Source organism: Lissotriton helveticus, chromosome 6, assembly GCF_964261635.1.
Source record: "Lissotriton helveticus chromosome 6, aLisHel1.1, whole genome shotgun sequence".
NCBI lineage: Eukaryota > Metazoa > Chordata > Amphibia > Caudata > Salamandridae > Lissotriton > Lissotriton helveticus.
Window position 1 is genome coordinate 114,764,624 of NC_136067.1, and position 25,424 is coordinate 114,790,047.

The 25,424-nt window shown below is 47.5% G+C and overlaps 1 protein-coding gene across 5 annotated transcripts in view; it reads left to right on the forward strand.

The window, feature by feature from the left end:
- The window catches only part of LOC144762305 (exportin-5-like), a 2,106,094-nt gene that overhangs the window by 1,450,440 nt on the left and 630,230 nt on the right, over window positions 1-25,424 (forward strand). For 3 of the 5 annotated variants that reach the window (XM_078647454.1, XM_078647455.1, XM_078647458.1), the window contains exon 29: window positions 17,082-17,129. The exons of the other annotated variants lie outside the window; for them this stretch is intronic. In XM_078647454.1, the coding sequence (XP_078503580.1) occupies window positions 17,082-17,129 (48 nt within the window). The remainder of the gene's footprint in view (window positions 1-17,081; window positions 17,130-25,424) is intronic. 5 annotated transcript variants of the gene reach the window in all.

Below are 25,424 nucleotides of genomic sequence, written 5' to 3' on the forward strand. Positions count from 1 at the left end.
TGATATCAGAGTAATAACATATTATTCTCATGTAAACCACAACGTACTACTAGGTTGAAAGCTAAATCAACAATTAAGTGTCGTGTGCAGGAGTTGCAAAAAGGAAAAATGGCGTTTAAACCTCTAATGAGCCTAGGCTAACTTAACACGGTATAAAGATATTCAGGAGCTACATGACAGTATGTTCTTTAAGTTCCTTCTATTTATGTCAGAGTTCTGCCTTCTGCGAGTACTTGGGGAGAATGAGAGTAGGCAGAACAGTGGCAGCACATATTTCCCGTGCTTTTCTTTAGACTATAGGCACTTTCACTGCTCCTTCCCATTCTGTATTTTGTGTTGTATTAGTGAAACTTCACTTAAGAGTAAAAACCTTGCCATTGTCAGAATGTTATTGCTTAATATACTGCTGTAAGCAGGGCCACTGGAAATATGTGATTCTGAGGGTACGGAATCATCCGCATAATTAGAGATTTGCCATATTTTTCACATAATTCATCATCTGCTACATACTTTGCTGATGTTAGGAGAAAAAATGTTTGTGGTTCAAACTGATCACAATAGGAACAGTAAAGATACATGAGGAGAAAATTACAAGTGTGCAAATTACAAAAGCAAATGTATAACAGCTGTGAGCCCGTGCCTAAGGTGCATCATCAGAGCTGTGTGAATAATAACTGTCAGCCCCATGCGTGAGGTGCATCTTCAGAGCTGTGTGAATAATAACAGCTGTGAGCAACAGCATACTCTTGCACACACTCTCACTGCTCACCAATTCAAAGTTTGCAAAAAATTTTATGCAACGCATTGTCATATACAATGCCAATAACTCAAACTTTAATGCTGCGAGACCTATTGCATTGTAAATGCTTGTTTCTCAAGGCGACGTATTGTTTGCATTTTCGTTTCAAATGTCCTGCTCTTTGTGGGGTGGCTCTTGCGTTACTTGTTGGGATGGGGGGTAGTGGGTTGAGGTTCATATCTTGGAATGTCAATGGCTTGGGGGATCGTATCAAGCGGGGGGTGGTGTTGCGATATATGCGACGATTGTCTCCTGACGTGGTGTTTTTGCAAGAGACGCATCTGGTGGGTAACACTTGTCACGCTATGAATAGGTGGGGTTATCGTCTAGTTGCACACTCTGGGTTTACTACGGGTTCCAGAGGGTTTGGTATCCTGATTCGGTCCTCCCTCCCCCTCGAGATTGATGATGTACTCCTTGATGATAGGGGGCGCTACGCCGCCCTCACACGTAGATATGAGGGTAGGACCCTTTCACTGCTTACTGTTTATGTCCCCCCGAGCCTTCAGACCTCCACCTTTTCAGATGTTGGCCGTGTGTTGCTGGAGCTTCCTGACTGTGTCCTTCTCATGGGTGGTGATTTTAACTCTGTGTTTTCGGGCCTGGTGGACCGTCACCCCCCAGAGATACTCCTCCGTCCCAGTCATGGCTTGGTGGTTTCTTGGACACCTTTGATCTAGTGGACTGCTGGAGACTCATGCATCCCACCCAGCGCCAATATACCTTTCACTCCGGGGCGCACTTGACTATTTCCTCATGCCCGCTGTTCAGACTTCCTTGGTCCGGGAGATTAGACACTTGGCCCGGGGCATTTCGGACCACTCTCCGCTTTGGCTCTGTTTTGACATGGGGGTGGACGCTATGGGGCGGGTTGCCCCTATCAATCCTTGGTACTTGCGTGCTCCTAAGACTCGTAGCCAGTTGATTAAATCTCTAGACCACTACTTCCTGGAAAACGAGGGGTCAGTTTCCTCCTCTGTGTCCCTGTGGGAGGCCTTCAAGACTGTTATCCGGGGGCAGGCCCTGTCCCTTATCGCTGAAACTAAGAAAGCCAGGAATCGGGAGGTGGTGGGTCTGGAGGCCGAAATACTGGATCTGGAGGCCGAATTGGACTTGGGTGTTACCCGTGAGAGACTCCATGCCCTTGGTCTGAAACGGCTTGACTATAAGTCCCTTGTCACGGATGCTGCCAAGACGATGTACAGGGAACAGCAGGGCAGACTCTACGATGTTGGGGATAAGGCGGGAAAATTGATTGCCTGGCTAGACAAGAAGGAAAGAGCGAATCGTGTTGTCCCTGTGGTCCAGACTTCGGATGGTGTGAGTGTGACTGACCCTGTTGAGATTGTGGAATGTTTTGCGGGTTATTTCCGTACTGTATACTCCCCAGTGTCTGAAAGGGATGAAGAGGACTCCCACTTCCTGTTACGTGACATTGAGCTGCCCTGCCTCTCCGAGGTAGAGCGGGTGTGTATGGAGGCCCCGTTCTCTACTGACGAGATTGCGACTGCAATTCGATCTCTCCGTTCGGGTAAGGCTATGGGCCCGAACGGCCTGCCTATCGAGCTGTATAAACTACGACTGGATATGGTCGCGCCTTATCTCCGCGATATGTTTAGGGAATCGCGTGATCTAGGCGCCCTCCCTTACGATCAGCGCCTGGCCACGATTGTGGTCATTCCCAAGGAGGGTAAGCCTCGGGATCTTTGCGCGTCCTACAGGCCCATCACCCTGCTGAACGCTGAGCCTAAGGTTCTTGCCACTCGTCTGCTTACAGTGATCGGTGACCTGATTCATCCGGACCAATCCGGATTCATCCCGCACTGAAATACAGCCCTCAACCTGTGGCGCCTGCATGGGGTCCTCGCGAGGGCGGAGTCTCTTTCGGAGCCGGCCATCTTGGCCTCGTTGGACGCCTCGATGGCCTTCGACACGATAGAGTGGCCCTATCTCTGGGCGGCTCTCGCGAAATTTGGTTTTAGCCCGGAATTTGTCGGTGGGTGAAATTGTTATATAAGAATCCACTGGCCCAGGTGGTGGTTAATGGTCTAGTGTCCGAACCCTTTGCCCTCGGTAGGGGTACTAGACAGGGGTGTCCGCTGTCCCCATTGCTTTTTGCTCTCGCACTGGAGCCGCTCGCTGTGTGGCTCCGGTGGGAACCGTCCATCAGGGGTATTAGGTGGTCCCCCGATTTCGAGGATCGTGTCTCGCTGTACGCCGACGACATTCTTCTGTACCTTACTTCCCCGCGTAAATCTTTAAATGTCCTGTTCGATGTCCTCACCTCATTCGGCAAGAACTCTGGCTTGGTTATAAACTGGGCGAAGTCCTGTGTATATGTCATTTCTGGCGGCCTGCCTCCGCTACCACGTAGATTTCCCATCCAGATTTCTCAGTCGGGCTTCAAATACTTGGGGATTTTTATTACGCTAGACCCGGTGGCCCGCTATGAACGGAATCTTCTTCCTCCTCTCCGTAGATTGCGGTTGGACGTAGCTCGGTGGCGTAGATTGCCTTTGTCACCGCTTGGCAGGGCCGCTCTCTTTAAAATGATGTCCCTACCCCGGTTTCTTTATGCACTCCAGAATTCTTTTGACATTATCCCTGCTAGCTATTTTCGGGAGGTGTGGTGTCTGCAGAGACGACTCGTTTGGGACGGGCGTGCACGCATCGCCCTCGCGAAACTCACTATCCCCTGGTATGACGGGGGCATGGCACTTCCCGATATCAGACGGTATTATTGGGCCTCCCAGTTGTCCGCGATTAACTATGCAATGTACTCACCCGGCCCGAATCCTGGTTTTGAGATGGATAAGTACCAGTTGCCAGGTGGGGATTATAATAGAGTGCTCTATTCCAGGGCGGCTGGGCGGAACCTTACGGGACCCACCAAGATTGCTGTGAGTGTGTGGCTGGCGGCAAATGTGAACATGGGCTGGGATGAACGAGTGACGCTGGCGACCCCACTCTACGCGTCTGAACGATTGGGATGTCTCTGGACGACGAAAGGGTTTGAAAGGTGGGATATGATTGGTATCAGTAGAGTGGGTGACCTCTGGATGAAAGGAGCGGTGAAGTCTTTTGAGGTGCTTCAGAATGAGTATGAACTGAGTGAAAGGGAGTTTTTTTAGATATGCGCAGGTCCGTCACGCCCTGACGTCAGTCCTCGTTTCCGGCACCACTGTTCGTGAATCCTCTCTACTTGAGGACCGCATACTTGACGGTCATCTACCCGATAGTACGATTTCTTTAATCTATAAGAAATTGATCAACAGTCGGGCGGATCTCCTCGTCCGTCTTCAAGAGGTCTGGACCGGAGATGGGCTGGAGTTGGACGACGAAGACTGGCAATCAGCGTTGTCGTCTCCGAAAGAGGTCGCTATTCCCGCCCGTCTCCGCCTTGTCCAGCTTAAGATTTGACATCGAGTGTACGTTACTGGCCCTCGTTTGGTTGCAATGGGATTTTCCTCGGATGGGATGTGCAAGCGTGGGTGTGGTTTGAGTGCTACATTCCTCCATATCATCTGGGAATGTCGAGAGGTGGCTGCATATTGGAAGAGGGTGCATGCGGTGATGGCGGATGTCACTGGGGTCGCCTTGCTGCCTGAGGCTCGGAGATGTCTGTAGAATGTGTGGGAGCCTAACGATTACAACGTGGCCCAGGCTCGGTGGGCGGCCCTTGGGTACATGATTGCAAAACGGGATATAGCGCAGCTATGGGGTTCCCAACGGCCCCCCACTGTCAGTGTGGAAGGAGAATATGGACTGGTCTATGTTTAGAGAGAAGACAGTGTATTCGGCTAGGGGCAGACCGAGGGCATGGACGAGGATCTGGAGTCAGTGGAACGCCTATCGCGGGAACATCTGTACGCCCCCGCTTGAGGACATCCCTGATGTTTCCCTGTCCCCTTGAGCTGGCATTCCCGAACGAACATACTCCTTTTCGGGGTTTTTCTTGACCTCCCCACAGTTTCTCCCCCACCCTGACTAGCTCCATTGCTTGCAAATTTGGTTTTCTTACATGTGAGTTCCCCCCCCATTAGGGCTCGACTTTGTTCATTACGCCTTTCGCCTTGAAGTTTGTGTGTTTGTTTTCTTAGTGTTTTCCTAAAAATTAGAAAAGTGTGTTATCCTGCTCGTATCCTGTGTGCCGCGACTTGGATCCTGTTTTTGCCTGGCCTCTTGGTACTTAACCGCCTTTTCCTGCTGTTTGTATGCTATGCCTCATGTTTTGGCGGCCGGCCCGAGTGGTTGTGGGCCCATACTTGTACTTATATATTTCACTGCACAATAAAAATAAAAATAAAAAAATAAAAAAAATAGAAACCGCAAATAAGAAAAGGTTCAAACAAGGGGAACCCAATCAATAGAAATGACCGACAGTAGAGAAAAGACAAGAGCAAAGTAAACCCAAACGTGAAAGGATTATAGCATAGAAACATAGAAAAACCACTGAGTATGAGAGAAAATACACAGGAGATATGCAAAAGTAAGGACAAGATAAATGGCAAGAAAATTCAGAGAAAATATACAAGAGATGTACAAGAAGTACATGTAAGAAGAATAAACAATGTAGAGGAGATGCATAGACAAATATACATAATATATCACCCACCCATCCATCATCCTCCTATTAATGTTTTTAAAGAAACAGTAGAAATGGGTGAAGGACATCCGAACTGACTTTCCCCAAAATACAGGTGAATAAATGGACCAGAAATATGGAACATCTACACCCAACATCAACTGAAGAAAAAAGTTAGGGGAAAGAAAGAAAAAAAAAGTCGACTGCTAACCATACAGCCCAAGAGGCCTGGGCGCAGACAACAACGAGTGTGGCACAAAGTGAAAATGATATACATTGCAGCAAAATATGCAGCACAGAACGATTTAAACACCGTTAGCAAACAAATGTAAGGAAGTACCACAGTTTGAACAAAAACAAAGGCACACATGGGACTAAAACCCATTAGCCTCTTCCATGCTCATGACGGCTCATGAGTCACGGTGGGCGTGTGCTCATGATGGCCGGGAGCCGTTGTAACCACACCCACAATTGGAATGTCTAGCACTGCGCTGGAATAACCCCCACAGTGAAGAGGTTAGAACCCAGCGTGGGGTTAGAAACGAAACAGAGCAACAGAAAACATGGGACTCGTACCCATTAACAATAGAAAACAAGGGACTGATGCCCATTAGAAAAACCCTATGTGGTTGTTAGAGCGTGAACAAAACAATTGAATACATGGGACTCGTACTCATTTGAACCCCTATGTGGATGTTAAAACTGTATAAGGGGAAAGACCCCACGAAAGTACCCTCTTGTAAAGGAAAAGTCTAACTGTGTTGACTGGGCCTAAAACGCACAAACATTAAAAACTGTGTTGAATGGGACTAAAACTCACAAACAGTGAAAACAGTATTGAGTGGGACTAAAACCCATCGACTGAGAACAACGTTAAATGGGACCAAGACCCAAACCCCATAAACTAGTGTTAAATGGGATTAAAACCCAACACTAATCCCAAGAACATGTAAATACTGTCAGTATAACATCAAACAGACATAAAGAACTTGAGGAAGGAAAACAATGTAGAGAATGGCCAAATGAAGGCAAAATGACCCAAAATACATACAAATGAAAGTGAACAAACCTACCCAGTACCTTTACCAGTCCAGCAGAATCACAACACAGAGCATACATACTGATAACAATGCCGACAAAAAGGCGAATCCGCCGAACACAAGACAATCGCATACAAAAGATCAATGCACAACTGCAGAAAATATAAAACTTGCAATGTCCTCATAAACAGTAGTTGAACCAGCATTGATCAATTACATAACTATGGAAAAGATGGTATCAAAACAACACATAATAACGCAAGAATAAAAACATAAGGAAAAGTGGCACATTGTGGTAAATTTCAATTCGCAACCTGTTATCTCTTAGTTGAAAACGGATTGTAGTATTTAAAAGTACAGTGGGATAATACTCCAAGTGATAACTGACACAAAATCAGGACAACATCAGGTTCACCAGAAGAAATAAGTTGCAAAGTACCAGTCATCCCAACCGCCCATTAATAAACATCAAAAGCATCCACAAAAGTATGTTGAGCCTCAGTTGTAGGCAGATACCATTTGGCAAAAGGATAACCTATTTGGTCCACCATCACCTCCTCCGAAGAGCTTGCTGAGGCACATAGCCTGTGACAGTAGTCTCCAGTACCAATGATGCTCACAGGCATGGACGGACAGGCAAAACAGAGGCTTCCATGTAACGTGAGGAGACGAAATAGAAAACAGTCAGTATCGAGGCGATGGTGCATTGTGTAAAACAAAATGGCAGCACGTAGAGATTAAGTGCGCCGGGTGGCTCTAAGCAAGTCCTTGGTGGAAAGCGTCACCAGCACCTTGAAGCAGCGTAGAATAACCAGCATCGTAGAGGGTGCTACAACCCCTCCGCGAGACTCACGGACACGGTAAGGTGCACGCGCATTCCTACAAAATTAAACTGCAGCAAACGGTTTAACTGACCACACCGCATAGACGAGTTGCATAGACGAGCAAAAACATAATAAACTCACCAAACTGTGCAAATACCAAAAGTTGACATGTGCCTTGAAATGTTTGGTTGATTGTCTCTGACATACCCCAAGTTACTCTGGTAGAGCTTAAGCGACGAAACTTGACAGCCGCTGGATGATGCTCGTTAATTACAAATTTGAAGCGCACACCAGCGTGGTGTAAAGGCACACTCATGTTCGAGGAAGACTGATTGAACATGAATGACGCTGTAATAACTTGCATGGAAGATGCATGTCTTCATGTGTAAACAGGCTCCATTAATTGGACAAGCCTTGGCCGAACAGACCAACAAGTTGAGGTCATTGGTGAGATGTGGAAGTGCTAAAGTCACGCCAGTTATCAGCGTGCAATAGAATAGATTTAGTAGACACAGAAGCATGTCCAGGCCGGGCAGTACGCTGACAAGTGCTGAGGTTCACACAAGGTGTCGGGTGAAAAGGACACTGGTGGGGCTGGTACGCGTTGTACTTCAAAGGAGGCCTTATCTTGGTTGTGTAGGTTTCCTTTAGGGCTTACTGCTTTCAGAGTCCTTTTTAAAGCACGCAGACTTTTGTTTCATGAATCGTCACCAAAAATCTGTAGGGATGAAGCACGTAGCCAAGATGTAGCTTCATGTCGATTTATTAAGTTCAGTTACAAGTAATTGAGCTGTAGAGATGCAGGCCCACCAGGAGCAGTCTGCCTGCTGCTCAGCCCATACTCCAACTGTCACGCTCAAGCATCCAGGCACCCAAACATTCCCTTCAAGACCATCACACCAACATTCCATGCATCACATTCACACTGGCTGAGCAGCTAGGGAGAAAGTAACCAAATAAATATAATACAGATTACTACAAACATCTTACCGCCCACATATGGCATCTCCATCCAGAGGTGTTGCAGGACATTTTTGCCCAGAGGGACACTTCTCAAGTGGATCTCTTTCACTAACAGTAGTGCCATTTGCTAACAGTTCTTTAACCTGCAGTATCCATTGAGGGGAGTCTTGGGGAAGACATTTCAATTGAAATTGAGCTTTCCACTGAAGTACACATTTTCTTTCATACTCTTGATTCCTCGAGTTATGTGGAAGATTTGCCACGGCCAGACCCAAGTTATCTTCAATGCCCCAGATTGGCTGAGAAGGGTTTGGTATGCAGACCTCCTACTCTTCAAGCTGTGTCCCCTACTCCATCTACCTCTAAGGGCAGGCCTCTCCCAGTAGTAGCGGCAGATGCTGCACCCCAACCTCCAGAATCTACACCTTCATGTCTGGGAGGTGGAATAGATTTGTGACCTGGTGTGCTGATCAACACGTTGATCTCTTGAAGTCCCTCCTAACTGAGGTCCTTCAAATCGTGCTTTTGCTTGCCGAGCAGGGTTCCGTGGTTGGTACCATAAAGGGATATATAACAGCTTTGATTGCTTTTCTCTGCCTCCCGGCCAAACTGTCCCTCTTTAAGTTGCCTGTAGTCATGTGGTTTCTTAAGGAACAAACAAACAGGTTTCCTCCAACATCCCTTCATGATGTTCCAGTGGGACCTAAACTTGGTTTTGACCTTTTTGATATGTGCAGCTTTTGAACCCCATCACAGTTGTCAGTAATGTTTGTTGATTCTCCAGAATTTTGTTCTATTTGCAATTACCCTCAAACTTCATGCTATTTTTAAGGTAGGCTGAAATCGGCCAGTCACAAAAATACTACTCAATATGTCACTGCGGGTGAATGCTATGTCAGAGTGCAGACTACAATATGAAAACTCTACTCTCTTTGGCATCAGACAGCCTATGTCTGATCCCTGTTCCCTAAAGTGCATAGGTCAGCAGATCGGCGGAGCACAGGAGTTAGGGGTGTAAGAGTCTTGGGGTTTGTGGGAGGGCCAAGTGAGTCATGGAAGGAGAGGCCAGAGAGAAGTCATGGGGCAGCTGGGACATGGAGGGACAGAGGACCCATGGTGAGGTCTGCCTCCTAGAAGAGAGAGGGTAGTGTAGGGAGAGGGGCCCAGAGAGGGTGGGGGGTGACACAGTGCTCTGGAGGGTGGGGGGCAGGGTGAATTTCATGGGCAAACAAAGTCCACAGGAGCACAATAAATCATGTGAGGTGCAGTGCAAGCTAATTGCACAGGGGGTGCTCTGTGCATTTACACGTTAGGCGACAGAGGTGCAAACAGTCTGCTGGACTGTTGCTCATCCTCCTTTTATTGGCTCTGCGGCAGCGGATAGCCAATAAAGAGAGAACTATTTTCTATTTTGTTTTTATGTATGTGCCCATTTTGTGATTTTTTTTTTTCCCCAAGTCGCTCTTGTCACCTTTTAACATTACCACATCAAATGAAAGAGGAGGAGCAATTACACCAGCTAGACTCCAAGTTGGTGGTCAGCTTCTATGTAGACCACTTCAAAAGAGATCCGGTCTTATGACCAGCTCTTCATATGATACACAAGCATAATAAAAAGGGAAGGGCAGTCCAGAAAAGGACTTTGTCCCATTATATAATTATGTGCATCACAATTTGCTACACCTTTGAAAGAAGGCACCACCAGAGGTAATCTGAGACCCTTCCACCAGGGTAAAGACTTCCACTTCGGCCTGATGTATTCCTGTGGCTGATCATACTTCTGACCTGCCCCTAGGGAAAGGTACAGGTAAATAATCTATTTAAAAGTTGAGGAATGTAGGGGGCGTGGCTAGCAGCCAACGAGAATGGTCGCTGCCTGACGAAGCTTCCATTCCTCACATTCCCATCCTGCCCTATCCGATGCCATCCACTACTCAAAATTAGACCAATATGAGGTGATTCCCTCCTTACCTCACCCCACGGAGCAACTCGGCTGATCCAGCAACGGAGGCGTGGATCCTGACCCCCGGTTCTGCAGCTCTGACCGGAGTGGTAATGGCGGCTCCCTGAGCGCTGGTAGGGGATGGGCGGCCTCTGAGAGATAGATGTGCTTGGAGCCTGTGGGGATCGGCTGGAGTCCTGTGCACGGCGACTCTGAAGGTACCGGGGAGACCTAGGCGGCGCTGCCCGTGTGATGTTGTGCTGGTGAGAGCCGGGGAGGAGTGACTGCGGCCACAGGTCCCCGAGAGGCGACTCAGGCACTTTTGCAGTGCTTTGACAGCCTCCAGTGGTGCCCTCAAGCAACTGAGGCCCGGCCCGAGGGCTGGACCGGACCACCCGACAGCAGGACAAAGACGGCAAGGAGGGGCGCGGAGGCCAGACGATTGCGGTGGCCGGAGCCTCGCTGCAAATTCTGGCCCCGGCTTTGGGGCCTGCTGTGGCTCCCGAACTGCGGGAAGGAGCCGGTAGTGTGAGGGCAGCTGGCGGGAGAGCAACCTGGGCAATGTGCAAGGAGCGTGGAATGGAAAGGAAGCATTCATAACTGCCTTACAGTTAAAATGAACACAGCCTAATGGTGCACATGTGACAAGTCTTGTGCCCTGGGTGCCTGCATTGTAGTGTCGCCTGGCATGCACGGTGAAAAGAGGGGCATGAGCAAGGAAGAGGCGAAGAGCGGAGACAAGGGGCGTTTGAGGATGGAGGTGAATAGCCCCCATGGCTCCATATAACTAAGTCACGCTGACACAGTAGGTCACTGCTACCTCTTCAGGGGCCGCAGCACTTGTACTGCCTATATTACATCATTGCTGCTGGAGTGAGGCTTGGGGGTCCCTGAACTTTCCCAAATTTGTCAACGGCGGGCTGAACCTATGGGGGCTGCAGCTAGGGCTTGAGGGGCTCTCTAAACCCGGGCTGAGCGGACGGACAGAGGTATTGTAAGCTCCGGCCCTGCGGGGGGTGTCGCAATAGAGTGTCACGAAGGAAGTGCGGAGACGTTTCCGGAGGACAGCTGGTGCAAGCAACTACGCAGTACTGTTAAAAGCTGCGACGTGCGCGGGAACCCAGCCTGCATTGTCTGTTCCCTGGGGCTGCGGTGGCTGGATGGTGACTCCAAGAGTGGCACTCACGAACATAACCCCTCTCGCCAGTGGTCTGCGGTTCATCCTCATAGGTGGTCCAGTGTTCCCACCTAGTTGGTCGCCTACTAGCACCATGGCCTCAGGAGGGAAAGGACCTAAGGCAAATGCCCAAAAGCAACTGGCCAAATTTGCATGGTCCAAAATGGGTGAGAAAGGTGACTCGCCGCAGCAGGAAAAAGATTAAGGGGCTGTGGTATCTAAGCAAAGAGCAGAGCCAACTCTGCATGATGTAATGGCGGCTATTAACGGAGTGCGTGCTTCGGTAGACTCGGTTAAGGTGGAGGTCTCTCTGATCAGGGCGCACTTCCGGAAGATGGACGAGAAAGTCAAGGACCTCAATTTAGTCACCAGTGCCTTACAATCTGACATGTCGGAACTTCAAACACAGATGCTAGACATGCAGAAGAAGCAAGAGAGGATGGCGCAGCAGCTCGATGACTACGAAGGCCAGGCCTGCCGCAATAACATCCGCATCCTAGGGGTTCCGGAAAGAACAGAGGGGCCGGCAGCAGACCTATACGTAGAAGACCTCATCATGAACCACCTAAAGCCTAAGACTCTCCCCAGTTACTTTTCCATCGAGAGGGCCCACCGAGTACCGGGAGGGAGACCGAAGCCAGGAGCACCCCCGAGGCCCCTAATTGCTTGAGTGTTCAATTATCGAGATAGGGACATTATCCTGCAGACGGCGAGATCCACTCCCCCGCTGAAGATGGACAACTACGAGGTGCCCTTCTTTCCTGACTTCACGGCCAAGGTCCAGGCCCAACGTCGTAGCTTTCAGGCACTGAAGAAGGTGCTCAGAGTCCGGGAAGTGAAGTACGCGATGCTCTTTCCGCCAAGGCTTAGGGTGGAATCTGATGGCAAATCATGGTTCTTAGACTCACCGGAGGCTGTCTGGGACTGGATGGACGGTTGGACTACAGTGTGAAGCCAAAGACGAGAACGCTCGGACAGGACTAGCCAGCACCGAGGTGGCCGTGCGGATGCTGTAATGAATGTCCAAGTAGAGGAGGAGTGTCGGTCGCAGGAACGGGAGTGTCGTCCTTTAACTCTACTGATGAAGAGTTGAGGCTCAGCGGAAAGCGCAAGTAGGGGAAGTAATGGGCGGGGGGTTGCTGTACCCACCAGGTGTGAGACTTGCTACGAGGGACCTATTGCAGGGGTTGACACTGGTGGGTTTGAATGACTTGATCTGAATGGGAATAGGTAATACGAACTGTGGATGGCTAAAGTACAAGCTAATTGTGATGTGAATAGGTGGGGAGGGGGGCTAAACACCCCGTGCATTTTCAGCATTTCAGGGGACATACTCTGCCAAGTTTGGGAGTGGGTAGTTCTAAATCCACGGGCAGGGAGGGGGGTGGCAGTTGAGGGGCTGGGGTTGGGGGAAGGGGATGTTTGTTGATGGACAGGGAGGCAGAGAGGGGCGACGGGAGGGAGTGGTGCAGGGGGATGTTTGGCAGTTCCTTTTTTTTTATATGAAAAGTGGTTGCGAGATCCTAACACATGAGATGGACAGGCTGACAAGCATGCGCTTTTGGACGAGTTGAAATGTAAATGTAATGGTTGGCTATACATAGATTTCCATGTTTGTTTTGGCACTGACAGACACAGGTGTGCAGGTGTTGATCCTATTTGCAGGTAATGGAGTATTTGCCGTATTACTGACCTATCATGCTGTAGCTACTATCATGCTGTGGGATGGGGGATGACCAGGGATTAGTGTTCTCTGTCCTCTCTTGGAACGTCAATGGACTGGGTGACAAAATAAAGAGAGGTATTGTCCAACAGTATCTGAAGAGGTAGTCCCCAGATCTTCTTCTGCAGCAGGAAACCCACCTAGTGGGTAACAAAAGGAAGGCTCTTAATAGATGGGGATACCGGCTCCTGGTGCATGCAGACTATACCACTGGTTCTAGGCGTATGTGTATTCTGGTAAAAAAGGCACACCCTTGATTGTACATAAGACATGGACAGGCCCGAGGGGATGGTTTGCTGTGCTGAAGCCCAATGGGAAGGGAGGGCTCTTAATGTAGTTTCTGTGTACCTGCCACTGGCACTGGGTAGGGATACCTTAGCGGATCTGGGCAAGGTGTTGACCAGACTCCCAGATTGATACTGGGCGGGGGATTACAATATGACCATGGATAATACGATCAGTAGGTACCCACAAAGGCAGGGGCCAGACCAAACAAACTTATGGCGGAATTCACAGCGGCGATGGGCCTCTCAGATGTGGGGCGGGAGCTACAATCAGCGCATTCCAAATATACGTACTTTTCCAGTGTGCACGGTAGTCTCTCCCGAATTGATTATTTTTTAACTTATACGGCCTCCATTAGTAATTTTAGACACCCTCGGACGTTGCCTAGAGGGATCTCGGATCATTCCCCTGTTGGGGTCGAGTTCACTCACGGGGAACGACAGTTGCGAAATACTATAGTTATCAACCCATGGCTATTGAAAATACCAGATATTAAGGAGGAACTCTGCATGCAGACCGGGAACTTTCGAGCAGAGAATCTGGGATCGGTAGACTCGGCACAAACTATATGGGAGGCATATGAGGTGGTCTTAAAGGGATATGCCCTGTCACTGAAAACAAAATATGTTGCTAAAAGGCGCCAGATCTTGGTTTAATTAGAAGAGGAACTTCGGGTCTTGTGGAACGGCATGCGTGTAATCCCTCAGCAGATACACTGCATAGTTTGACATTAAAACAAGATGAATACAGGCTCAAGGTGCGTGAACACATGATGGCCAAGCATAGTGCTACCCAGCATAGGTTATATGAGCTGGGAGATAGGGCAGGGAAGACACTAGCCTGGTTGGAAAGGAGGGTACAGGCTAGGAGATGGGTGCCTCGACTAACGCTGCCTGGCGGAGAGGTCCTCCACTGCCCCAAAGACATTGCGGAAGCATTTGCAGACTACTTCGAAGAAGTATATTCTCCCTCCACTACGTATACGGCAGAGGATTCCCGCCAGCCTCTGGCAGATAGTGACGTGCCAACTCTCTCGGAGATTGATAGGGATGTATTGGGTGAAGATCTGACAAGTGAGGAAATCCAGAAAGCTATTGGCCAAATTAAGTCCGCAAAGGCGATGGGACCAAATGGCACCCCCATTGAATTCCTTAAAGTAATGGCCTCTCAGGTTGTATGAGGAAAGATGTGAGAAGGGAGTTCTGCCAGCAGACCAACGTCCTGCTAGTATTGTTGTTAATCACATAGTGGGTAAGACTGTATATGATTGTAGCCCGTAGAGGCCAATCTCACTGATAAACGTAGAGGCAAAGATCTTGGCAAAAGTTCTTGCCACGCGACTTGCGACGGTAATCTCCTCCCTGGTGCACCCAGATCAATCTGGCTTAATGCCTGGTAGAAACACAGCTCTTAACATACGCCGGCTGCATAATGTGATGGCGCGCAGGGACTTCTTGAGGGAAGATGCAGCAATCTTGTCTCTGGATGCCTCCATGACATTCGATTCGATTGAATGGCCATATCTGTTTGAGGTTCTCGTAAGAGTTGGGTTGGGCCCTAAATATATAAGATGGGTGAAGCTGCTGTACACTGACATCCAGGGGCAGGTGAGAGTCAACAACTATACATCCCGAACGTTCACGCTACAGAGAGGCACCAGACAGGGGTGCCCTCTGTCCCCGATGCTGTTTTCCCTTATGCTGGAGCCCCTGGCGGCTTGGATCCGTCGTGATGTGATGGTGCGGGATTTCAGATGGTCGATGGAGTGTGAGGATAGAATATCCTTTTATGCCGATGACATATTGCTATACCTTGCCTCCCCGTACAAGTCTATCCACACCGTTCTTAATATGTTTACGAATTTTGGGAAGTACTCGGGGTACGCAATTAACTGGGGTAAATCTGTGTTATTTGTGCTGCATGGACAGATTCCCGTCTCCCTAGAGACTGCGCGTTAGTGGTCGCAGCGGACCGGTTTAAGTACCTGGGAGTTTTTATTACATCAGACCAGACTCTCTTTTACAGCCGTAATCTGGCACCCCCGCTGGCCAGACTGCGAGCAGACGTTAAGCACTGGAGATCGCTGCCTCTGTCTTTAGTGGACCGCGCTGCTCTTTTTAAAATGTTGGCACTCCAGCGATTTTTATATATCCTCCAGAACTGCCCACACCGAATTCCGGATGCGTACTTTGTAGCGGTTGAAGGGGAACTAGGTACCCTGTTATGGGATGGTAAGGCCCCGAGGATTGCTCTTCAAAAACTAATGAAGGGGTGGTATGACAGGGGAATAGCGCTGCCCGACATTAGGTTGTACTACTGGGCCTCTCAGTTGGTGGCCGTTAATTATTGGATGTATGCCCCGCCAACAGACCAGGCGTACTTCTTAGATAGATACCAGATGGATCGCTCGGGCTATCTGGGTGCCCTCTATCCTCGCACCAAGAAGCAAAGATATATTGGCCCACCACTCCAAACGGTACAAATTTGACTTCTGGCTAACTCGCGGCTGGGATGGGCTGGCATCCTCACGAAGGCAACACCCCTATGGTACACTCAAAAATTAGGCATGCTGTGTTATCAACCAGGATTCGATAGGTGGGATGTAATAGGCATCTCGGCAGTGAAAGATCTGGTTAAAAAGGGAGCAATACACAAATTTGAAGATCTCCAGAAGAGCTACCAATTGACTCCGTGAGAGGTTTTTAGGTATCTACAAATCAGACATGCTTTGCGGGCGGCCTTCCCGAGCTGTGAGGAGATACCGGACTCATCGCCGCTGGAGGATCGCTTGCTAGATGGCCTTTGCAGTCTAAGGCGATATCCCTGACCTATAAAAAACTTAGTAATAATTCGCCAGATATCTTCGGCAAGCCTAAGGAGAAATGAGAGAGAGACCTAGGACCGATTGATGAGGAGGAATGGTGTCTGGCTCTTATGTCACCCAGAGAGGCTGTCATCACGCTTAGATTCAGACTAATACAAGTCAGGATTTTGCACCGCTCCTATCTAACTGGGATAACGCTAGCCAAAATAGGGTCTAGGCAGTATGACCAGTGTTTAAAGGGTTGCAGGCATCCAGCTACTTTCAATCACACACTGTGGGAATGCCCGCTGGTGCGGGATCTCTGGGAGAGGGCCACGAATTATATGCAGTCTGCTTTGGGGAAGTAGGTGAACCTGACGCCCCGACTGGGCCTGCTTAATATATGGGAAGATACGGACCTGACTGAAATCGAACAACAATTGGTGACGCTGGGATACACATTAGTAAAGAGAGAACTGGCGAGGGGTTGGGGTGTATTGGCACCGCCTACAGTGTCAGTGTGGCAGAGAGAGTTAGACAGGTGCATGATAGCAGAGAAAGAAGTCTTTATAACCAGGGGATGCCCGAAGAAATGGCATAAAAAATGGCTGAAATGCTACACTCACAGAGGGGAGATTTGTGTATCACCCATGGTAGAATTGGAAATGCGAAGACCTAGGAACGAAAATTTAACTGTTTAACATGTCTATTTTTCCAACCTATGTAACCTGTATGGTACTGAATGTAACTTGCGCATACCGTACGTAATTGCTGTTTACTTGTCTACCACAAAACTTTATATTAAAATAGTTTTTTGTTTTTTTTAAAAAAGTTGAGGAATTTGCAGCTAAAAATTTCAATTAGAAGAAAAAGTTCATTAGCTCTGGTAATGATCTTTCAGGTGGATGTTCGGAGTGACATTTAATTTATTTATTCCCAGGTGCCCAAATCATGGATGGAGTTACCATTTTTGATGCAGGAAATGATGGTATGTTCATATGCTCTGTCATTGAGGTTCTCGTCTTCTTTTCGCTCTAGAAACCGTAAAGAATGCCAGAGAAATAAAGCTTTTGTCAACTATGCACCCAGACTTGGAAACTCATGTTCCATGAATCTACTGTAAAATGTCCCCCTTTCCTAAAGCAAATCAGGAATTAGCTCAAGACCTACATTCCTCTTGATTTCTCAGCTTTTCTCTGACTTCCTTTGCTGTGACATGCTTTTGACTCATCTGTGCACAAACCGCTTCCTCTTCTCACTATAGATCTTCAGACCCATTCACCCAACACAATTGTTGGGGCTATTCACAAAGGTAACTTACTCCTGTGAGTAAGTTACATGTGTAGGTGTACTCTTAAACGTTTGAGTAACTTTACTACTTTTGGCTATTTACCATTTACAAAAGTAAAGTTTTTTTAATAATAAACCTTATTGCTTTTGATTCAGTAGCAAAACATGAACAACAAAAAAACACCAATGATCAATATCAACGCTGCAATTATAGACAACCACCCTTCCCTATTCATCCTCATACACACACATTTACAGTGTCCCCTTTGCATTTTACATGCATCTATCATAATCACCCCTTCCCAATCATGTATCTTTACTCCAGTACAATACATTACATTCTTACGTAAAATTAATCTTTATACATGTGCTCTAATTCAGGATTGGAGGTGATCTATTTTTTTTTTTGTCCTCATTCGCCGTCTAACTCACTTCAATGTCTACCCTGGGCGTCTGTACTCACTCTCAACAATGAGGAAGTAGGCTGTTGGAATAAAGCCTTGCCTACTAGTACCAGATCTACCCTGAGTATCAAATGAAGGAACCACTGAGAAACCTCTTCTACCGAGCTCCAAAGGCTAGTTGACTTTTGCCGATTATTGGCCATGATATCTGACCTCACACGGCTTAGCCAGAAGAGTATTAACGGCATAATCATAGGACACAGGGGGGAAACACAACAAAAAAACACGATTTCTCCTTGTCATCTAAGGACCCCATCTCAGTTGCAAAAGATTTCAGAATGCCTTCCCTTTGCTACTTCCCTGTCTGGCTAGATCCAATTTGGAGACTGCAAGAACTGATGCCTGCCAGTCAGCAAAATTAGGAGGACTGGACTCCGTCCACTTTATGCAGATTTGCCTCCTGGCTAACAACACAGAATAAAAAGCAAAATTCCAGCACGCCTGTGATGTTTTCTGCAAGACCAAATGTTATTAAAGGCGAATCTAAGTTAATGGCACATCCTAAAACACTTGTCAAAAAGGGCACTCCAGAAACATATGAATATCTGAGGTGGAGACCAAACCACATTTTTTACGGCTGACTGGTGGCCCGTTTATGTGGAATAAAGTAGGCCTTGTGGATGGTAAACAGGTGATTTCTTTTCAGCCAAGCGGGTTTCACAGCTTCATATAACATCTTACATGATTTCTGCCATAGCTTAGCACAGTCCTGTGTGGGCAAAAGCCCACCCCCCAGTTCCTCTGCTAGCTTGAATTCGCCATCTACTTCCTCCCAACAGGGTTTGGTACCAAAGGAAGACTTAATTCTTCACTGGGGGCTTAGTCACTAGCTGGTGTATTAAAATGCTACCACAACCCAAGGCCTGCTTCCGTGGGTGAGATTGCACCCAGCTTACAAGTTGATAATACTTGAACTGAGAGAGACCTCTCCCAACCCTTTCCTGAAGATGTTCCCAAGGGATGAGGGTGCCTCCCACAAAAAGATCTCCCCAAACCACGAGCCCTGCATCACGCAAGGGTTTTGCCAAACTGTCCCTTAAATATTTTGGGGTGCCAGGCGAGTTCCAAAGAGGTGCTAAGCTGGAAATATAGTCTAGCCCCACTGCCCCCCTGATTTGGGCCCAAGTCTTAGCTACCCCCTGAAGAACCTTCAGCTTGTTTCTTTTTAAAAACTTCGGATCTCCGAATTTAAACAAAAATCCGGTCTTTGGCAATTTAACACCCCTCAGAATGGCCAAAAGCATCCCTCCAGCACCAGTGTCAACTGACATCTTCAATAACATGCGTGAATGCGAAAGTTGGAAGGCCCAAGCATATAGCTGGAGATCTGATAAGGCTAAGCCGCCCTTTTCCCTTTTCCGCCTCAGCTTCTTCCAAGCAATCCTAGGTGCCCTAGATGCCCAAATAAAGGAATTGATGTCACTCTGGAATTTTGCAATCATGGGTCTTTCAAAAAAAAGGGGGAATACAATTAAAAAGAAAAGAGATCTTTGGGAGTAAGGTCATTTTAACCAGGTTGGTTCTTCTCAAGATTGATAATGGGAGAGAGGCTCAGGATTTCATGAGTGTACTACATTCCCTTGCCAGAATGTTAAAATTAATCTAGGCTAACTTTGTGACGTCCTGAACCACCTGCAATCCCAAATATCTCATTTTGGAGCTAGACTGGTAACCCTGCAGTGACTACGACAAATTCCAAGTCATGATTTCAGTTTTTGTAGCGTTGATCTCATATCCAGAGACAGCGCCAAACTCCCGGGCTAGACAAATGACTGCTGGGAAAGCTGATTGTAAATCCGCGGAGTAAACCAAGATATTATCGGCATACAGGGCTACCTTCCTCTCCCACTCTGTAGGAGAGTAGGGTCTACTTCCTATGGTCACCCCCACTTTTTGCTGTGATTTACTGGTTTTTCGACTTTAGTGTGGCTGTGGGCCTGCTAATCAGACCCACAGCCCAGCTGTTCTCTCTCTAAATTGATACCATGTACTTTAGGTACATGTCTGATTGGGTATTGGGTCACCTCTGTGAGCCCCTGTATAGTGTACCATAGGTACCCAGGGCATAGGTGCATCCAAGGCCTACCAGGGGCTGCAGCTTGTATTATGCCACCCCTGGCTGGCCATCCAAACTGACACCACAGGCTGATCACTCAGCTTGGGTAAGGTGGTGTAATCACCCCTTACTTAGATATAGTATCCCTATATCTAACCTAATATATAGACACATTTGCACCTATAAGTCACTCCTATGGCAGGCCTTGACAATCCTGGAGGCAGAGTGCTTGGTTTTATGTGAGAGGGTGCTCTGGCATGAGCTGAGCCCTTCTGCAGCTTTCGGAACCATGTCCTTATAGCTGTTCTATGATATAGCCATACCACATACTCTTAAGTGCATTATAATCCTCGCGGTTAAATGCTAACTTTGGTTTGGCTTTATCAAAACATGTCGTGTAAGGTGTCAACCGCTTTGGAATACTACCCCCCGCCAGTCCTGGCAGCGGGGGTAGCATTCCACCGTTCTAGAGGGAGAAGATATGTTGGTTACTGCTTTACCCGGTTAAAGTTAAACAGAGCCTCAGCATCACAAAATGGATGCTGCTGCTACAGACACGAGTCTGACCTCCTGCTGCTAGGGAAAAATCCAGCAAGGGAGGCCTGGACAATAGGTTACCTATCGAGGGAGGTGCCAGCACCTCCCCAGACAGCCAGTATTGTATTGGGGCAAGGTGGGTTGAATGGAAAAATGCTTTTCCAGACACTGCCTGTGGCACACAAGGTGCTCCATGCATAGCCCGGTTCAAACTAGTTGCTGGGGCACTCCAGCCCCAGCTCTGGCGAGAAACTGGAGAAAGGGAAAGGGGTGTAACCACCCCCTTTCCAGGTTCCACCCATAGGAGGGACCTCGCAGGTAATCCATCCCCTTAGTTTGGTATAAAGTTAGGAGCTGAGTCTAGAGACTTCAGATTACCCTGGAAAGAAACTATGATACAGAACTCTTGGACTTAGACATTCTATGCTGACTAGAAGACTGAAGAAGAATTCCCTTGTGGTCAAGGAGTGACCACCCTCTTCAAACAGGCACCACCAGTAACTTGCCGGTTTGCTTTGTCGACGCTCCAGCAGGAACCCGACGACTCAGTGACTCAGAGACTGGACTTCCAGACTTCTCCGACTTCGATCCACATCCACAGCAAAGCTGAGACGCGTGGCGGACACGAGAGACGTGGGACCGGTTATCCTGGACTACCTGCACTTTGCTAACTGTGCAACGACCGAGGCACCCTCACAGTGTGCATTGGGGTAAGAGAAGCCCCAGACCCGAGCATCATTTGCACCAGAGCTCAGCCCTCCCCACTCCACGAGTGCCGCGTGGGGCCCGCTCCTGCATTTCAGCTCAAAGCGTCTTCCCGGTTGCTGGCCCGTTGGCTAGTACGCCCCCTGAAGACGAACCTTTGTATTTTCAACGCTTGCCTAGTTGCTCTGGGCTTGCTCCAGCTTCCCTCCAAAAGAGAAGCGCCCCAGACCTTGCTGGTCTGAACTGAAGCCAATCTTCACTTCCTGCGTGGGTTGAGGTTGCCAAGGCTTTTTGGGTCCAATCCGGATACCGACACCGCAGTCAACTAGATCCTTCGTGGGACAGCTTGTATCCAGCTCCTGGTCGTCGTTGACACCTCCTGGTTCACGTGGCTGCAGAGACAAGCTTCACCTCTTCACCTGTTTGCATCGCAACATCTCCTGGTTCCATCCTGGTCACTGACAAGTGACCCAGACTCTGTCCCCTCTGCTTTCAGGTTCTTCAGGAGAAACGCTACGGAATCCCCAGGGAGGAACACACCCCGACTTACCCGGGGCCCCTTAGGAACACACGATCAAGCTGACGCGTCCTTCCCAAGCCCCCGTAACTGGGTAGCTTCATTCTATTCCCCAACCGCCTTATTGAGCATGTCAGCTCTTGCCCTGGAGGCAAAAGAGGCTAATAATTATTAGGCTTCATTCCATTGTCCTGATGATGATCCCCATGAATTCTTAGCGGGATCGAAACGCCGTCGACCTATATGTGCACCCTATACAGATTGTATAATATGTACTATGTATGTGTAAAGGTGCCTTTTGGATGTTCTGTTTTACTATAATTCACAGAAACCCTTGTTTTTGCCAAATAAGCCTTGTTTTCTTTCTTCTGTATACAGTAACTATCTGGATGTGTTTGGGTACAGGCTTGTGCCCCACTACGGTGAATTGTTGAAGGAATCCTTTGTCTTATAAATTTTTTTGATCCAGTAAAGATTGCGACCTCTGTCCGGCTGGACATGTCTAAACCAATATAGATCAATTTTGTCTATATTCATTTTTTCTCTGTCTACCAAGTATGCATGGGACCACTGTTGTTTGAAATTATTTCAGGTTCTTCACAGCTTTGATCCACTCTTGGATCTACCCAGACACACTTACTTCGGCCGCCTGCAGCACTTCTTTTGCGGGTCTCCATTGAACGCATCGACGAAACCCAACACGAAAAGACACCTATGCCGCCGGCTTCCCTGGGTGAGGTAACTCGAGTACTCCGGTGCTCCCGTGGGTGTTGACTATCCAAGTGTCCTAGCTTAAAGGGGTTTTATCGTAGTCCAGTCGAAAGTGCCCTTAATCTTTCACTTTGTGACTTCTTCGTTCTCCATTGTAAGTCAATGAGAACCTGCGCCTGTGTTTAGACACTGCAGGCGCCGCCCGTGGGTCTCCTACTTCCTAACCTTTGGTTCTGTAGTGTAGCCCCAGCGATTCCCTAGGCCCTAGGCCTACTCACTGTTCGTGCAGTGGTTCTTATACCACTTACTTATTATATGGTTCGTGAGGCCCCTAGGGCAGAATTGTATTTTGTGCAACTTAAAGTATGCTAATTGAGTAACTTGTAATGTAATGTACTTGTAATGTACTTTGATCTCTGACTTCATAAAGAGTGCAGAGGGGTTGTGTTATTAATAAATACATATATATTTGATATATACCTTGTTTGGTGTCCTTTCATCTGGTATTCAAGGGATTATAATTGGTAAAACAGCTGGCTTCACATGCTCTCTGAAGACTGCTTTGTCCATGCTACCACTAGGATAGCTGGTCTATAAGGTTGACTTTACAACCATCACCATAAGGGTAGTTTGGACTGGTGGAGGGTGCCCACTAGAATAGTGGACATCATATGCCAGGCCAACTTCTCACACACTCCTCATACTTAAATGGCACTATGTTGGAGTCTGCCCTGAGCCGTTGAGCAAATGGCTCAATATGAAGATCAAATAGAAGAGGGGAGAGTGGGCAGCCCTGTCTGGTTCCTCTTGTGATCTTAAAAGAATCAGTAACATTCCAGTAAACCAACAGCCTAGCTGTGGGGTTCTGGTAGATCAGCTTGACCATATGGCGACATTTTTCCCCTATATTAAACTTCTTCAGGGCCTCTGATAGGTAAATCCAATTTACTCTGTCGAAGGCCTTGGTAGCGTCCAATGTCATTGCAGCCAGTGGAAGGGAATACGTAGAGGCGAGATCAATAGCGCCAATGAGATCATATGTGAGATCAGAGAGATGCCTATTCCTTCCAAAACCTTTCTGATCTAAATGAAGGACATCCTCCACAATAAGACCCAATCTCGCTGCCAAAATAGAAGTGAAAATGTTATAATCAATATTTAGAGGCGAGATTGGTCTGTATGACCCACAACTTGACGAAGGCTTCCCAGGTTTTAGTATCAAAATGATTAAAGCATCATTCCACGATCCTGGGAGCCCTGAATTAGCCTCTAGCACATTATTGAACAACTGCATCAAGACGGGAATGATCTTTTCTCCCAACATCTTATAAATTTCTCCAGGGAGGTCATCAGGGCCTGCCGCTTTCCCCGACTTAGAACGTCGGATGGCCTCTCTAACCTCTGTTTGAGTAAAGGCTAGATCCAAATGTTGCTGTTGGTCCTGTTCTAGAGGCAGGAGGGGGATATCCCTTAATCAATTTTGAACACTATCAACACATTTTTGTCCTCATAGTATATATCTTGAAAATATCTCTGAAAGGCCTGACTAATACCCCGATCCGTACAAAAAGTCTCTTCCCCGTTGATGATCTCATTAATCTGATTCCTTGCCCTATCAGACTTAGCCTTCCAGGCAAGGAGTTTACCCGCACCTTCACCATATTTAAAATGGGCGATTTTACTGGCCTCCCATCTACGTATAAGCCTGGACTGAAGTACATTTTCTAGTTGCCCTTTTAAGTTATCCCTCTTAACTTTCCACTCTTGGTAAGCTTCGGGCGAAGCTGACAGGAATGTGATGGCTTCTAGATCTTTCAACTTCCCCTCGATGGAGGATACTTCCTCCTTATATTTCTTGCTCCTGAAGCTTGCCCTGCTGGTGATCTGACCCCGCAAAAAAGGCCTTAAAAGAGTCCCACACATTTAATATAGTTGTTGATTCCAAGTTTGCTTCAAAGAACCATTCGGTTTCTTGTAGCAAAAAAACTTTTTTTTCCTCCATCAAAAGTAAAGATCGATCAAATGACCATGTCCGAATGGGCACTGCAGGTAGAGCATCCAGGCATAGAAGAACCCCTGAGTGGTCCGAAAGATGATTAGCCAAGTAAGTGCTATTATTAACACTGTTCCTAAGCGAATTACTTATCAAGATATAATCAATTCTAGATTGATATCGATATTTATAGTTTTTAAATGATACCCCTTGAGCAAGCCTGATCTTTCTCTCCACATGTCTAAAAGACCATACTGCTGCGTCGACTCTAAGAGAAAAACACGCGATTTTACAGGGACTACTGCTCTACTATTTGGAATTTTGTCCAAGTTCGGGTTTAAGACTACGTTAAAATCTCCGGCCATAATTATTGGCTCAGGGAAGTCTAGTAAATGGGAGATGATGGTCTTAAGTATTGAAGGATCATCTTGGTTAGGTCCATAGTAGCCGACCAACGTAAACAGGGTCTCCATCATCTTAACTTTAACGATGACCCATCTGCCACCTAGGTCAACTAATTGTTGTACAACTTGAGTTTGGGATGATTTCTTAAATATTATGAGAACTCCTCTAACGTTAGCTGTCTGGTTCGTGCATATATATGAACCAACCCATCTTTTATTTTTAAGAAGAGAACATATCTCGTCTTTTAATAGATGTGTTTCCTGAAGGATCAAGATCTGAGCCGAAGAATCTTGAAGATACTGCACTATCCTACCTCTTCTAGGTCTAGTTCGAAGGCCATTAATATTCCAAGACAAGATCTGTATAGAACTCATGTTATATCGATTGAAGAGTACAGCCTAAAAACAGAGGATTGAATATATAATAACCAATACCAGCGACTAGGCCTAGCTCCAAAACCCTAACATGAGTACATCTAACAAAAAATAAGAAGAACGGCGAATGAGAATTTTTTTTGTTTCCTGCAACACTCAACCCAACCCCCAAACCCGTGCCCCAACCCCTCCCCCCCTCCTTAGGAACCCATACCTCAATTATCTCGACAA